General features: G+C 41.3%; 1 protein-coding gene across 1 annotated transcript in view; it reads left to right on the forward strand.

The window, feature by feature from the left end:
• The first annotated feature begins 610 nt into the window (after positions 1–610).
• The window catches only part of LOC129180331 (protein crumbs homolog 1-like), a 41,475-nt gene continuing 25,218 nt past the window's right edge, over positions 611–16,867 (forward strand). The window contains exons 1-6 of the mRNA XM_054774704.1: positions 611–1,118; positions 9,537–10,232; positions 11,791–11,986; positions 15,544–15,683; positions 16,148–16,333; positions 16,425–16,538. Coding sequence (XP_054630679.1) covers positions 1,049–1,118; positions 9,537–10,232; positions 11,791–11,986; positions 15,544–15,683; positions 16,148–16,333; positions 16,425–16,538 — 1,402 coding nt within the window. The 5' untranslated portion in view covers positions 611–1,048. The remainder of the gene's footprint in view (positions 1,119–9,536; positions 10,233–11,790; positions 11,987–15,543; positions 15,684–16,147; positions 16,334–16,424; positions 16,539–16,867) is intronic.

Consider the following 16,867-nt stretch of genomic DNA (forward strand, 5'->3'; position numbering starts at 1 on the left):
GTCTTATTTTCTCTTATATTGGGTCATAATAGTGTAAAGGTGACTATAGGGGTGTTATTTCATGTCTAGAGGGCTCTGATAATGTTAAAAACCATATTTAAAAGGTCGTAAACATGTTTTCTATGCTTCAACTAAAAAATATTCCATTTATAAATAAGGAATACTACTTTGCGGAAATTCACATATCACGGTCGGGTCTGTAACCAATTTACCTCCATAAACGAGGGATTGTTGTATGTTAGATTGTCCATGCAAAATATATTCCTTATTTGAGAAGAACTGAACTTTACACTTGTTTGTGTAGCACAAATGTACTTTGAATTGAAGGAGAGAACATATATTCACTGAAAAACATTGAACCAGTGACAGCTATCGCGTGTCTTATTAGCATTTTTGCTGACAAATACGTCACATCAGGCTTTCCATTGCAAATTTTAGCCAAAAACCTGATACCAATATTTTGAATTGTAATATGCGACACCCTATTAAAGCATTACTATGTTCACATGGATTTAAAATTAGCTTTCTTGGCAAAAAATAAGCCCTTGAAAACAAGCTAGTTTAGCTTTGACGCACTGCCATTTTGGGGAAGCCATAGCCTGGCATAGTCACATGACAACCACTCCTAAATGTTTCCTCTATAAAGTATGTGGTTGTTGTTGTTGTTGTTTTGTTACACACAAGAAAAGCTGTGTATTGCATGTGTGTGAAAGTTGTATAGAATAAGATGTAAGTATAAGATGGAATAAGATGCAACGGAGGAGTTGTGTTTGTTGGGTCGGTGACGCGGTGAGTGGAGTTCAGTCCTGAGCTCCAGCTCATGTTTTCCTCCTTCCACTCTCTGCTGGGGTGATTATTCTGATTTACCCTGTCCTAGTTTGTTCCCCAGAGAGACTACTTGCTCACACACACACACTCACACACACACACCCACCAAAGTCCCAGTGGTCAGACATGGAGGTACTGGGGATCCCTCCCAGCTAACTTGTGGATGGAACATTGACGTGTTCTGGATGGAGAACTAAACTGAGTGGAAAGCTGCATTGCCATGGAGTTTGGAAAAGTTTGGTCCAGGCATCAGAGGACATTGCTCATCACCATGATGATGTTCAAACTGGGTAAGTGTGTTAGTTGTGCATTACTCGTAGTACTTTGAGGTCATTTAGCAGTAGCCTTAATAGTGTTGCTGGAATGTGCAGCATCACATTGCTACAGTACTGTACACTCAGTCATAATAATAACACACCCCGGCTCCACTGGTCCCATGGTGTCTTGCGGGGGTGGGGTGGTGGTCGTATGCTGGGCGACCCCTCCGTCTTTTGAAAAACCACGCTGACCCATTTTTCCCGTGAGCCTCATTTGTGTGCAGCTCATTTAAACGCCGGCCAATTGAAGGGCAGGGACAGGCTGGGTGGCATTGTTGCCCATCACCATGGTAACCAGCCCAGCGTCAGGCCACACTGCCGCACTGCTTTTTGTCCGGGTGTTAAATGGGGGGGGGGCTGGTTACGGGAATTAAGGCGCATGGCTAGTGACCTGGCACCCTCAGCTTTGCAGGAATTATATGCAAATTCTCCCTGAAAATGTCTCAGCCGATGTTAACCATGTAATAGTAGCACTACACACACGGTCAAATAAATAAAACAACCTTAATGTTTGAAAAAAAATCAAACCCTCCCTCTCGTCTTTGCACCTCTTATGGTTGCCATCTGCAGATGACACACTCAAGTCCATTCGAAGCTTTCAGCATAACACCGACAGTGAATGTTTTGAATAAAAAGGTTAAATACTGTTGGATTCAAAGTAAATACGGTGGATTTCAGCAGATTTTTGGTCAAAAAATGATTGAAAACATTTTGTAAGTCCAAAAATAGGCAGTTTTCCCCTCAGAAAACACATCTCATTCACCACGAGTGGGTAATAATTTATAAACACGTGATCATACAGATCAAATACAAAGTAAAAATGTTTTTCCTTAAGCGTCGAGATTTCACACTTTATTCGTCAGCCTTTGAACCACCATCGGTGTGTGCTGAGATGCAAATGTTTGTTTGGCTACGTTAGCACTAGCTTGCAGCGAGATGAACACAAGTTAATAGATGATGGTAAGCCATTACTGAAAAAAAAATACAACAGGTAGGCAGCGTGGATTATGTAGATGCGGCTTGAAGAAACGCCTTCTCTAGCGTGCTAGTCTCTACAACCTGGACTGTTTACGTTGTCTTTGAACACGTTTGGCCTCTCATTCTTGCAGCTTCATTGGTTCATGCTCAATGACTAGGTGGGACAAATACTAGTCTGACTAGATAGGACAGCTCCAGGCTGACAAGGATTTTAATCCTTTACAGGAAATGACTGTTACAACAGCGACATTTATAGTAGTAGCGGTGGGCGATACTGCAGATTGTGGAATCGATCCTATAATTAATGTACAAAATGTATCAAAATGACCCATCAATCCCTCCATCCATCCATTTTCTGTACCGCTTGTCCTGACTAGGGTTGCAGGTATGCTGGAGCGTATCCCAGCTGTCTTCAGGAGAGAGGCAGGGTGCACCCTGGAATGGGTACCCATGCACCCATGCACCCATGCACCCTTCAATTGAAAAAAAAGTCTAGACGCCGGTATTTTAAGGTGAATTGATTGCATTTTACCACAGGAATTCACAAGTGACATAAGAAGGGACACAGACTGCAGCTTAGACAAGGAACAAAAGCATGCATGCCACTGTCTGACTCAGTGTGTAACCGTGACTGATTCAGAGGATTTGTGCATTTTTTTCTATAAAGCCAGGCGGCCACCTGCTGTGGAGACTTTGGAGCACAAAGCTGAACCCTAAAGACCTGCCGGCCTTTGGTGGTGATTCACCAAAATGCCTCAACGCTCGTTATTTGTTAAGCAGGGGTGTGAGTCTGTCTGAGTCACTGCACCTTTCATTGAGCCTATAGACCAAGAACGTTATTTGGCAACCCAAATAGATACCGCACGCTTCACTGTAAGGCAGCTAATCAACAAGGAAAGGTCAGGGTGATAACAAAAAATTTTACGTTTTGTGTCAGACTGGACCCCAGGATGCAGAGACAGAGGCAAAAAAAAAAAGGTCTTTACTGTTGATAGAAAGGAAAACCAACTGTGCCAGGAAAAAATGAGGCACTGCGAAAGAGCTAACCATAACAACTAGGGGTGTCACGAGACTAGATGGAATGAAATTAAACAAAACACAACATTGGATCACAGAGGACGAGATGAGACGAGATTTTAGCATTCATTTTAAGAAAAGTGAAATGAAATGAATAAAAAAGAAAATAAATATGTGGCAATATGTTGCAATCTACTAATTTAATTTCTGCTACGTTACCTTGCATTGCTCCTTACGAGGCTACACTCTGTGTGTATGCTACCGGGCCCGCCTCCACCCTCTGAGACAAAGAGACTGTATAGCCTCGTTTACACTTGCACACACTTTGGCCCTGCAGTGGTACACAATTGTGCGTGCCAATGAGTACCTAAATTGGACGTTAACAGGTGTGAAGTATGTGTAAACTGTGCAGGGCTGCGTGCCAGTGCGTACAGAAAAGCGCATAGAAAATTTTGAAACGTTCAAAATTTGTGGCACACATAATTTCCATGAACTAGTCGTGAATGCAATGAGAACGCACCGTGAATGCACCGCAACCTGTGTTCAAACAACGGTGCGTATCAAACCGTGCCTATGCGTGTCTCATTCACATGAATGGGTTCACTTTTCCACCACCTCTTGGAGCAATTAGCGGGGAATTCTCAAGTAATTTGTGTAGCCTCTAGGATCTTCCTTGTGATTTTCTGTTATTAACTGATCATAATGGCCAAAGCGACGTCTCGCATACTGTCTTTTCTTTCTCTACCTGCAGCTGCAAGATAATGTAAACTTACCTTTCTTTAGTGCATGAGCTTCTTCTCTGGAGTTGAACATCTGGTAGGTCCCTTGAAAATAGAGGAATTAATTAAGCTGGTTGCGTGGCATCACGCCAGACGCAGCGGGACCAAATAATGCCAGGACTGCTTCACGAATGGTGACAATGCATACCCATGCGGGTACGTCACGCCTCCTATTGTCGTGCACTGGACGTAAACATTACTTGACAAGGTGTAAATAAGTTGTGCGGGAACATGGGCATTTCATGCCAATGTGCAACATTTCCGGTCATTAATTGTGCGCCAACTGGGTAATTGATGTGTACACAGAACGCAAACTAGTCTTTACCCTTTCAGGCGTAGGACACACGTATTGCCACGGCAAATTGCAGGACAATGAGGAGGCAAAATGGGTGCGAGTGTAAATGCCGCATATGACTGACAAATGGGCTCACTCCGTTCATGCCACTGTTCTATGGAAGAAACATGCCAAGGTGCTGAAACCAATACGCGGAGTGAAACCTCTTCCTGCCTGTTTGGAGGCAGGAGACGAGGGAAACAGACACAGATACACTTAGCAATATATTGAGGCTGGCATCCCTAATAACAAGGGTCACTTTGATATTTTGTAAAACAACACATGTAGATATGCTAAGAAGTTATATATGTTTCAAGAAAAAAAACGCATCTCAGCTTATTATTAGTGTGAACTTATATATACTAATATAGTGACTTCATTCCCATAATAGTTTGGCTTTATTGCCATAATATTATAACTTGACCCAACCTAATTTTCCAAAAATTACAACTTTATTTTGTTTTGTTTGTTTCTCATCATATTAAGACTTTTTAAAAAATGACATATTTTTCTTTTTTCCCTTAATATTTAGACTTTTTACAGCTGTTTTTTCCATTTGTGCTGTTGTTTATTAAAAATTTTATTTTACAACTATTTCTGCTTTCTTATTGTAAAATTTCTTCTTGTAATTATGTCATTATTCCCATCAAATGTTGACTTTATTCTTGCAACTTGACTTTTTCCACAACTGTTCAAAAAACCCAAAACTTGATTTGTTGTGTTGTTTGTGTCTCATAATATTATGACTTCAAAAAATATTTCAACTTTATTCAATTCAAATTACATTATTTTTCCTCTTAGTATTACAATGTTATTGTCATAAATTTACAACTTTTTCTCATTAGATCACAATTTTTTTCTCTTAATATTTTGACTTTATTTTTGCTGCTTTTTTTTCCAGTTTTCTTGTTAAATTTAATTTTCAGAATGTGCCATGGGTCAATAAAGAGACATACACAGTAATCCCTTATCGCGGTTAATTGGTTCCAGACCCGTGATAATGAATTTCCACAAAGTAGGATTCCTTATTTATAAATAGAATATTTTCGTAGTTAGAGCACAAAAAACCTGTTTACAACCTTCTAAATATGTTTTTTTAAACAGTATTGGAGCACTGTAGACATGAAATAACACCCCTATAGTCAAATTTATACTCCTATTACCCAGTAGATAAATTAACAGAAACTAAGACATAAATAAGACTCGTGCTCAGGTGTATTGCTTTAAATGTGTTCCGAGTGGGGGGTGGACAGGAAGTGACGTCAGGGGTTCAGAGTTGTTGGTTCAGTGTAACATTACTGACACCTAGTGACCAGTGTAGAATACTACATATCATCACATCTTTGAATGTGTCTTCGGAAATGCCTATTTGTATTTGTACAAATTCACAAATATTTATATTAATTCAATTATGAATGCAAAATTATATTTTGGTGTTAAACTACAGCTGTTTGATACGTTTCGAACCACTGGGGATGTGCTCGGGCATCATGCCACAAGTGTTGGCCGTAACAGCGTTAAAAAAACGTTACTAATACTTGATACCGATATCAACAATCTGTATGACGCTTCAGGCGCCGCTTTTCACGACTACACTGGAGGCTAAACAGCTAGTCAACAAGAGTTGTGGTTGTTCACTCTCAGGAAAGCACTTCCGTTTCTGTAGAGAGCTGCAAGTCACAACCTCTGCATTTTATTAGTGACCATAGTGTAGTGTTGGAACAAGTCTACGCTTCCAAATTTGTGGAACCCTGTACAGTTGTAGCACAAAGCAAGGTGTAGCAATCTGGTCCTTTTCTCAGTCCTCTTGTCCACATTGGGGTAAGCAGATAATACAGGTCAAACTGGAGAATCATCTCTCTGCTTCACATCAGTAGGAGGTGATCTGGTGGTCATGTCAACATCTCAGGACATACACATTGTAGTCTGGTCAGTGTCAGTGGCCGACAACTTCTGCCTATGACTGGACCTGCTGATAACGCTGATAGTGGTACCAGTCAGTGCCAAGGATCAACTTGTCTAACCATAACCATGATCTACAGCTGGGGGAGGGGCTGTGTTTAGGAGGTGCTGTTATCATCTCCGTGGAATGTGTGAGGGCTTGATTGGGTCTGGATGGAGGGGTGTGGATTGAGGAGACCCTTGCAGCTCTCACTCGTGCAGGTCTGAATGAGTTCATCTTTGCAGGGTGGTCTTTAGCATGGTTTCAAGACAAGAGTCAAAGGGAGGCTCAAGATGATTCATAGTGAAGGAAGTGACACATCTCCAAAGCTTGAAGCCAAGATAAGAAAAAAGAAAAAACTCAACACCTTCACCACTAGACCATTACCTGTGACTTTCAATCACCTCTTTACTGGTTTTACATACATAAAACGGCACAGTTTGGATTGGACCTTTATTGTGACCATCCTAAGGCACACCTGTGAAATAATCATGCTGTCTGATCAGCATCTTGATATGCTACAGGGTGGGCCAATGAAATGTGACCACTTTTTAATCATACACAAGTTTTTGAAATGAGAACTTATTCAAAAATTGTATTTACAGATTTGTAACAGAAACATACCAAAGATTTCCTACTTTGTCTCTTGTTTTCTACACAGTTCAATAATTGATGATATGTTCAATCCACGCTCCCTTACAGCTGCAACACGCACATTGAAATTTGGAGAATCCCTCTTGAGATGTGTGGCAATGTCAACACAAACTTCAATGTGCGATGTTTCTGCTACAAATCTGTAAATACAATTTTTGAATAAGTTCTCATTTCAAAAACTTGTGTATGATTAAAAAGTGGTAACATTTTATTGGCCCACCCTGTATACCTTTGAGATTTAGACGTACTTGTGAACAATATTTGAGAGAAATAGCTCTCACCTCCGAATCTGAGGCCATGGTTGTCAGTCGGAAAAGGGTGGATTGCACCCTTTGGGTTGGGAGTGAGGTCTTGCTCCAGGTGGAGTGGTTCAAGTATCTTGGGGTCTTGTTCATGAGTCAGGGAAGGTTGGAGCGTGAGATCAACAGGTGGATCGACGCAGCGTCTGCACTAATGCGGTCACTGTACCTAACCATTGTGGTGAAGAGAGAGCTGAACCGGAAGGCAAAACAGTCAATTTATCTTCCTAGCCTCACCTATGGTCATGAATTTTGGGTGGGGACCAAAATAACGAGATCACAGAAACAAAACGGCCGAAATGAGTTTCCTCCGTAGGGTGTCTGGACTCACCCTAAGAAACAGGGTGAAGAGCTCGGTCATCCGGGAGGAACGCAGAGTAGCGCGCTGCTGTTTCACATCGAGAGGAGTCCGTTGAGGTGGCTTGGGCATCTTGCGCTCTTGTTTGTACTATTCACTACGCTGCCATGTGGTGCATGCCGTGTTTATGGGTGTCTGTGCGACACACAGCTGCAGACATCCGCTGGAGAAGAGAGCGCCATAAAGAGCAAGACAAGGTCTCACTGCTGCAACTGACAGTGTGTTGCAAATAGTCCCTTTGAATATAAGATATTTGAGAAGTTTAAGTTGAAAAATGTCTGCAATTTAGGTCACTACTTGTCATTGAGGGGTGACAGTGGGTCTCGCAGCCAAACCAGTTGAGAACCACTGCATTAGGGAACCCATTTTATTGGTTAATAAACCTGCATTTGGCATAAATTATTGTATTCATTTACAGTATATCCATAATTAATGAATCCCTGATTATGAGAAAAAAAAATCTTTAAATGCCCTTTTGGTTTGACGAAAGTTACTATATTGATTTCTAGTACTTGAATCATATAGTTAGAGATGAATCACATAGTTATAGATGAGTCAAATATTCTTTTTTAATCAAAGCTTTGGAAAATCAGATCGAAATGAATCATAAAGACACATTTTTACACCCTTTCTCGACATTAATCAACAACATATGCAACTTTTGAAAGCACGAATCGCATAATCTCCTTTTTCCAAAGAAAAGCTGATAAACGACTAGACAGTAACCTCTGCCAATTTAGCCCATTTTACTTTTAGATTACTTTACTTTTAGATATGCAGTGTCACTTCCAGGCCTTTTTTTTTAGCAACTAATTCACTATTACTAAATCACTACTTCATAGTAACTCCTACAATTATTTAACCCATCAAGCCAGATGACACACTGCATGGGTACGTTGCCAGAATGCCAGTTTGCTCTAATGTGCTTTGTTATTATGAAACAAAATAACACCAGGAGTCAGGTAGGACTCTTGGGAGGAAACACACAGAGAACAGCGAGTAAAAGGAACAAAACAATGAAAGTAACCACTTCCCATATTATTGATACAGTATCTTCTTCCCATCCATTGTGCGCACAACTTTCATTGGCCACACTGACAGCTGCTAGATTGGCTGCTTGCTAAGTTCACTTTTGACACCATCTGCTTTGAACGTAAGTCCACAAGAAAGAGAAGAGGCTTTTTACCTTTCATGACCAGATTGCTTTCTAAGCACCTCAACAGGTCAGAGATTCAGGCAGCATTGCATAAGCCACCCAAACCATAATACAGCTCAAGCTTATGAGGGAAGGATGATTGTACTTTGACCAAATGTTAAGCAGTTTACTTTCAATCCTCAGTTTACAAACTGTTCATTTTAACTTTGTGACAGAGCTATTTGGCAAAAGACTTCTTTCAACTTCTAGTTTTCTCTACTTTTCTGCGATATTGTCAGTACAGTGCTTCTAAACAATTTAGGAAAATATTGATTTGATTGTACAATGTTATTAATTTTTGGTACTTTGGGGTCATTTCCACACTTTTTTTGTGCGAATTTTATTTCCCGGCAGGTATGCTACCAGGTGGCTCCTCTATGCACATATTTTTCACATATACTACTGCTCAGTCGTCCCTCGTTTACCGCGGTTAATTGGTTCCGGGCCGACTGCGATAAGTTCATACAATATTTTCACATCCTGAAGTTTGCTTAAACATCCGCTGAGGGCCGCATACTGAAAAATCAAAGGAAAAGTGGGCCATTTTGATATGTTTAATACTGTAAAAAGCCTAAAACCAGTCCAATGTAGATCTCCTCAGAAGCTATAAACAGTATAGTAGAGCTGCAACAATTAATCGACGAATCAATGATTAATTGATTATCCAATTCATCGACAACTATTTTGGTATTCCATTAATCGTTTTTGATGTAAAAATGCAAATATCCTCTAATTTCAGCCTCTGAAATGTGAATATTTTTTCATTTACATCCATGAAAGCAGACCTATTATGCCTATTGCATCTTTGGTGTTTATTATGCCATTTTCTCCCCAGGCTTTCTGTGTACAGCAGCAGCCGACAAGTGTCTCCCATCACCTTGCAACAACGGTGCCACCTGTCTTGAACATCTGGGCGACTATGTGTGCCTCTGCCCCAAAGGACCCGTGTGGTACATGGGCAAAAACTGTGACGAGCTGTACGACGCTTGCATTTTGGCACCTTGCACCAACTGTACCAGCAGTCCCGGGACTGGCAATTTCACATGCCACTGCCCGGATGGCCTCACAGGCCTTAACTGCACCGTGGATGTAGACGAGTGTGAAAGCAACCCCTGCATAGGTGTCAGGTCTTACTGTGTCGATGGAGTCAATGCCTACTCATGCCACTGTCCCCGTGGATTCGGAGGCGAATACTGCCAGTCTCATGTCACCACTTGCTCAAAGGAAATGTGCCAGAATGGCGGCACCTGTACGGACATTCCTGACATTGGACATCATTGTCGCTGTGCTGCCGGATACCAGGGGACAGACTGTGAAGAAAACATTGATGAATGCGAGTCTGCGCCCTGTCAAAATGGAGCCATCTGTAAAGATGGCGTCAATGCCTATCAGTGTTTCTGTGTGCCTGGCTTTCAAGGTTTTCACTGTGACTTGGACATAAATGAATGTGCCTCCCAGCCGTGTCAAAACAATGGCACATGCTTGGATGAAGTGGACAATTATAACTGTGACTGTCCTGATGGCTTTAAAGGTAAGACATGCTGCGCATTGATTGGTACAAAAGCCTGTGTTGCCAGCTCTTGTTTCAGTCTTCCCAGGATTTAGGAAGTTGCAGTGTTTTTTCAGATGATTGAGCCATAAAATTGTGGTAGTCAGTGAAAGTTGCAATAAACCTACATGTCAATCCTCCTGTTTTCCCCTGGAAACACTGGTATTTTCCCCATCGCCCTCTCATTGAAATAGTTTCCCATTTTTTAACTTTTATAAAAAAAAAACCCTCTCTGGTAGGGCCTACTGCAAGTGACAACGGTGACGCTACCCATGCTTGAGCTACAGCAGTCTGTGAGGAAAATGGGTGTAGGGGAAGGAATTTCCAATTATTTTCTCTATTTTTTACAAAATTCCTCTTATTTGTAAACGCAAATGTTGACAGATGAGTATAAATAGTTGCAATTTTCCCTCTGCGTAAATCAGTGAAATGCAGTGAGGTTCATGGCTGGTGAGGCACACGTACTCTCCAAACTGAGTTCAACAGGCTTTTATTGCAGGTTTAACTTCCTGTCCGTCCCCCACTCAGCTCTTCTAGCACCGGAACATATTGATGACAGCAACACACGAGGACGAGTCTTGTTTATGTCTTAAATGTCTTATTTTCTTTTATTATATCTACTGTGGTGTAAAGGTGACTACGGGGGTGTTATTTCATGTTTAGAAGGCTCTACTAATGTTAAAAAACGCATTTTAGAAGGTCATAAACAGGTTTTCTATGCTGTAACTACAAAAATATTGCATTTATAAATCAGGAATCCTGCTCTTATCACAGCCACTGACTACAGTCCGGTCTGGACCCAAATAACTGCGATAAACGAGGGATGACTACTTCTTAGGATCTGCAATGACACATTTGAAACTAAATGTAACGTTACCAAATTTGAAAATTTGAGTACCGTACTTTTTATTGTCTCTTTCAAGCTTAACCGGAAACCTGAATATAACAGCCTATGGTACTATCACTGTTGATACCCTTTTAAAAGCCTCTCCCAAAAAAACACAACTGTCAATATTTGCCTTTGAAAATAAGATACATTTTTCAGGAAATAAGGAGAAATGAGGAAAAAAGTAAGGGAAATTCTGGTGTGTCCACAAGTATTTCCACCCGCCCGGCCTTGGAGGCAGGGGGCGGTAGCTGTTGGAAAGGCCCGACTGCCTACTGTGTTGCAATTGTGTGTTGTTTCTCTGGAGATCTTTTATTTTGAAGGTCTGACATTACTGGCTGCAGGATTGAATTATGGAAACATTACGGGAAACTATTACAATGGAAGAGTGTCAAAAAAGAAGCGGTGTTTCTTTGGGAAATGCAGCGTGGTTGCATTTGTGTTGCTATGGTAACTGCTATGTGATGCTTGTATCAACCACATAATTGCAAGAACGTCAGCTAAAAGCTCAACCAAACCAAATGTAGAAAAACAGAAGACAATCCAAACCACAAGCACTTAAATGTGGCCTTTGTTCATGTTGTCCATCGAAGCAGCTCCAGTGTTATTGCTTTCACTGTGTGCTAACATAATGCCAAATGCCATCCTTGCAAGGGATGAACTGTGAGGTCGAGATTGACGAGTGTGAAGAACAACCCTGCCAGAACGGTGCCACCTGTCGAGACCATGTTGCCATGTACACATGCGAGTGTATGGATGGGTTCCAGGGTCAAGACTGTGAGGTCAACATTGATGAATGTGCCAGTATGCCATGCCTAAATGATGGCGTGTGCGTCGATGGAGTCAACAGGTAGAGTTAAAATACACACACAACATCTGCTTTGATGATGCTTTAGGCCTATTGTATTCATGTTTTATGTAAATGCAATATAAATCATAGTATAGTTTACTTGGGTCCAGGGTGCGTATTAGGGTGCTTGTGGTCTGTTTTAAGGAAACTCCAGTTCATTTTTCTCCTTGGTACGAGCCTAAATGGTTTCATGTGATGCTGTAACTATGAGTAGTAAACAGGTGACTTTCTGAACACGTCTTCGGCTTAAGCACAGGATTGGGCAAATTCCAAAAACCAATTCCTCTCAAGTTGTAAGCAAAGGCCATTGCAGGTCATTGCACTCCTGACACTTCACCAGCATATGTCCTCTGAAGAATGAAGTATCAAAATGAAATCAAATGCAGCTAAAACAAAACATAACAGTAAAGACTTATGGTAGTTTTGATTAGAGCCCGACCAATATGGGATTTTTGGGGGCCAATGCCGATAACGATACTGGGGGCTGAAAAAAAGCAGATAATCGATATATCGGCCGATAACCAATACATTGGCCAATATATGAAAAAAGAGCATTGATATACACAGGATATATACTGTACATGAACATAAAACATGAAAATATATACAGTGAGTGCATTTTGGTAATTAGCATAGAATTTGATACAATAGTTGACCGTTTTAAGGTAAAAACAAGTGGCTGCATTGGGCTGAAAGTGATAATACGTAGGCTAATATGAAGTGTTTTTCAACTAATATTCGATGTGTTTTATGAAAGGCTTAGCACATAGAAAATGAATGGATGGATATATGTATCAATTAGTCATGTTTACTAGCTATTGAAAAGTTGCATCTGCAGCTGCTGAGCATTTGCAAAAGACATTCTGAAGCAAACATTAAAAGTGAAAAAAAGTTGACTACAAACAAAAGAAGAAAAATCAACACATGCATCACATTACTAGACTTAATACAAGGGACTAAATATTTTATGTAACAATGTAGCTGCTTTAAAAGATGCAATATATCAAATGACAACTAAATACATGACTTGGAACATTTCCATAAATGATTTGTCATGTCATTAACTTGTGAATGTATGAGCCCCTGGAAATCCTGCATGGAAGTATGAAGTGGGACACCGTGTATATTCGCATTTCACTTTAAAACGCTGTACAGTCTTAGATAATCGTGACCATGTGAATTAACAGCAACTTATACAAAGTTAAAGAGCTGTAATACGCTCTCTAAAACATGTGTGAAAACTAGAAAGTTCTCCTTGACGGGCCCTGACAGCATGGCACTGGTGTTATATTGTTTTACGAAGTCACAGCTTATCATGGTGTACCAAAATGCAGTTTCTTTTCGCGTTTAAGTCGTCTCTTCCTACAGCGGACAGACAGAGCGGCAGAGGAGAGCACTGCTCTGTGTGTGAGGTGCAGGCAGCAAGCAGACAGACACGCAGGGAGGGAGCGATATATATATATATATATATACACACCTGATCAAAATCTTAAGACCAGTTGAAAAATTGCTAGAATTAGCATTTTGCACATTTGGATCTTAATGATGTTTTAAGTAGAGCTACAATATGCAAAAACAAGAAGGGGGAGTGAGACAAAAAAAATTTGGAGCTTGTAATAAAAAAAAAAAAAAAAAACAAACTGAAATAGGTTTAAGACCACAGGCTATAAAAGCCAAAATCTGCTCAAAATGTTCATTTTCTGTCAGGCATTCACACTGTCATTGCCTTCTGATGGCTAAAGCTAAGAAGCTTTCTCGTTTTGAACGTGGATAAGCAAGGCCTCTCGCAGCGTGCCATTGCTGCTGAGGTTGGGAGCAGGAAAAATCACACCTGCGCTGAGCCGGAGGATCCAATTGGCTGTCCATCAAGACAAAGGGCAGTCTTCGACCCAAATTAAGGCCCTTACTGATGCCGACTGCAGCGCAATAACCATCAGACGGCATCTGCGGGAAAAGGGTTTAAAAAACAAAAACAAATTCAAAGACCTCGTCTCCTTCAACGCCACAAAACTGCCCGTTTAGACTTTACCAGGGAGCATCAAACATGGGACATTGAAAGGTGGAAAAAAGTTTTATTCTCTGACGAGAAAAAATGTAACCTTGACGGTCCAGATGGCTTCCAACGTTACTGGCATGACAAGGAGATCCCACCTGAGATGTTTTTAACCTGGCACAGTGGAGGGGGGTCCTTCATGATCTGGGGTGCTTTTTCATTCAGTGGAACACTGGAGCTTCAGGTGGTGCAGGGTCGTCAAACGGCGTTCAGATGTTGCAGCGGGCATCCCTCATGACTGAGGGCCCTCGTCTGTGTGGTAACAGCTGGGTTTTTCAACAGGACAACGCTGCAGTTCACAATGCTGGCTTGACCAAGGACTTCTTCAGGGAGAATAACATCACTCTTTTGGACCATCCTGCATGTTCCCCTCATTTCAATCCCATAGAGAACATTTGGGGATGGATGGCAAGGGAAGTTTATAAAAATGGCCATCAGTTCCAGACGGTTGATGCCCTTGGTGAAGCCATCTTAACCACTTGGAGCTCCCACTAGCCTCCTGGAAACACTCGTATCAAGCATGCCCAAACCCATTTTTGAAGTGATTAACAAGAACGGTAGAGCTACTCATTACTGACCCCTACTGAGAACATTTTTTGTTCTGGATTAGAGTTTTTTGTTATTTTTTGAGAGATGGTCTTTTTTGAGAGATGGACTATTGATCAGCTGATAAACAACCTATTTCAGTTTAATTGTTGTTTTCAATAAATTACTTTTTCAAAGTGCTTTTTGTCTCACTCCCCCTTCTTGCTTTTGCATATTGTAGCTCTACTTAAAACCTCATTAAGATCCAAATGTGCAAAATGCGAATTCTATCAATTTTCAAGTCTTAAGATTTTGATTAGGAGTGTATATCAGCTACATTTTCACAGGAATTGATTAATCGGCGATATGTCATAATCGGCCTGATATCTCAGGCTCTAAGTTTTGTATTAAGTATTTTGCTAAAATAGAATTTGAGCAAAACCCTTATCACCAAGCTGTCGCCATTTGGAAAAGTTGGGTGCACCGGATCCATTTTTGGTCCGTGGATGATAGTTTGCCCATGTCTGCTTTAACATTCATGGTGTTTTCTGGTGTGCTGTAGCCTGCAAGATTGAGAATGCATTCAACCATTCAGCATTGTCGAACCCGCAAACCCGCAGATTTTGGATCAAAACCTTTTTGGGAAAACCTGCCATTTTGTCCTTATAATCTCCACAAATGCATCGTTTATCAGTAGATAAAACATCTCACCTCAATTTATACTGTCGAGTAAGCAGCCCAGTTTGATACATACTCTCTCTCGTCAAGTGTACATCCCAGATAAAATGCTATTGCATCTCATGCATCACCTTGGCAGTCTTTCTGTAGTTTGTATTTGTTGGTACACTTGTCTGGGTAAGTCTACGAGGTAATTTACATTCATTCTTCAAACTTTCTGAACCTGGGACTTTAGCACACATTTCATAGATACATTTAGGTTGCAAGTGATGTGAACACAGATGTCTTTGTCCTTCCTTAGATATGAGTGTGACTGTGAGGGGACAGGCTATGAAGGTGATCACTGTGAGGAGGATATTCCTGAATGTGCTTCCAATCCCTGCCAGCATGGAGCCTCGTGCTTGGAGGGGATCAACCTCTACAAGTGCCTCTGTTGGCCAGGTACACAGCTTGACAATGACAAGTTTTTGCAACAATCCTATAATAGACCACACATATTTTATTATTGATCACAAACCCACATTATCATTAATTAAAGGATTTGGGATGGGCCGGGGAACCCAATGAGGGATAATTTGACGTCTGCCTGGTGTGGACGCAGTCCTTATGCTCACCACATCAAGTTACCTGCAAACAGAGCAGAGGACAAGAAACGACAGACAGAAAACAGGAAGTGATCAAAGGGTTTATTGGGATGCAGACCTTGACAGGATTCCAGCCAATGTGGTTTATTACCTTTGCAGACGTTTAATACACAGAAACCTGAATCAATAATAGAACAAAATACTCAGACATGGTGGGAGGGGACCAAACAGCTGCAGTGAAAGCAGCTGTGCAGGAGCTTTTCCATTCAGGGAACACTGAAATGAGCATGCATGATGCCAGTATGCTTCCTGTGATTGCAGGTTACGAGGGGGATAACTGCCAGGTGGATGAAGACGAGTGTGAGCAGTACCCCTGTGAAAATGGCGGCGAGTGCTTTGAGCGCTCTGATATTCTGAACTATGGGCTTCTCCCTGAACTTAGCACAGCCAATTTTACATATGAAGAAGCAGCTGGATTCATCTGCCACTGTCAACCTGGATTCACAGGTCAACCAAAACACTGAATTTCCCTCCTATATTGTTTCATCAACTTAGTGATGAGAGCAAAGCATCACCGGACTAAATGTTGCTGTTACAGGAGAAAACTGCTCACTCAACGTGGATGAGTGTGTGTCTGCTCCATGCCATCACGGAGGAAGCTGCCAAGATTTAGTCAACTCCTACCAGTGTTTGTGCCCCGACGGTTTCACAGGTAGGAGAGACGGTATCACTTCCTCTCTTATCATCCAGGGAGATTTACCAACGTACTATCACACAGCCACACTCGTGGAGCATCTGGTACTCCACGAGCACTTGAGTTTCACTGACTCACAGGTCCTCCACAAAGTTGGGTTTCACTGACTCGCAGGTACTCACTGAAAACTTGAGTTTTTTTTTTTGTACTTTTTCACTGACTTACGGGTACAACGAAGATTCAAGTTTCACTGACTGACAAGTACTCGGCAAAGACTCGAGTTTCACTGACTCACAGGTACTCGGCACACACTCATATTTCACTGACTTATGGGTATTTGACAAAGA

The sequence above is a fragment of the Dunckerocampus dactyliophorus genome, chromosome 4, assembly GCF_027744805.1.
Source record: "Dunckerocampus dactyliophorus isolate RoL2022-P2 chromosome 4, RoL_Ddac_1.1, whole genome shotgun sequence".
In the NCBI taxonomy this organism is placed as follows: Eukaryota; Metazoa; Chordata; class Actinopteri; order Syngnathiformes; family Syngnathidae; genus Dunckerocampus; species Dunckerocampus dactyliophorus.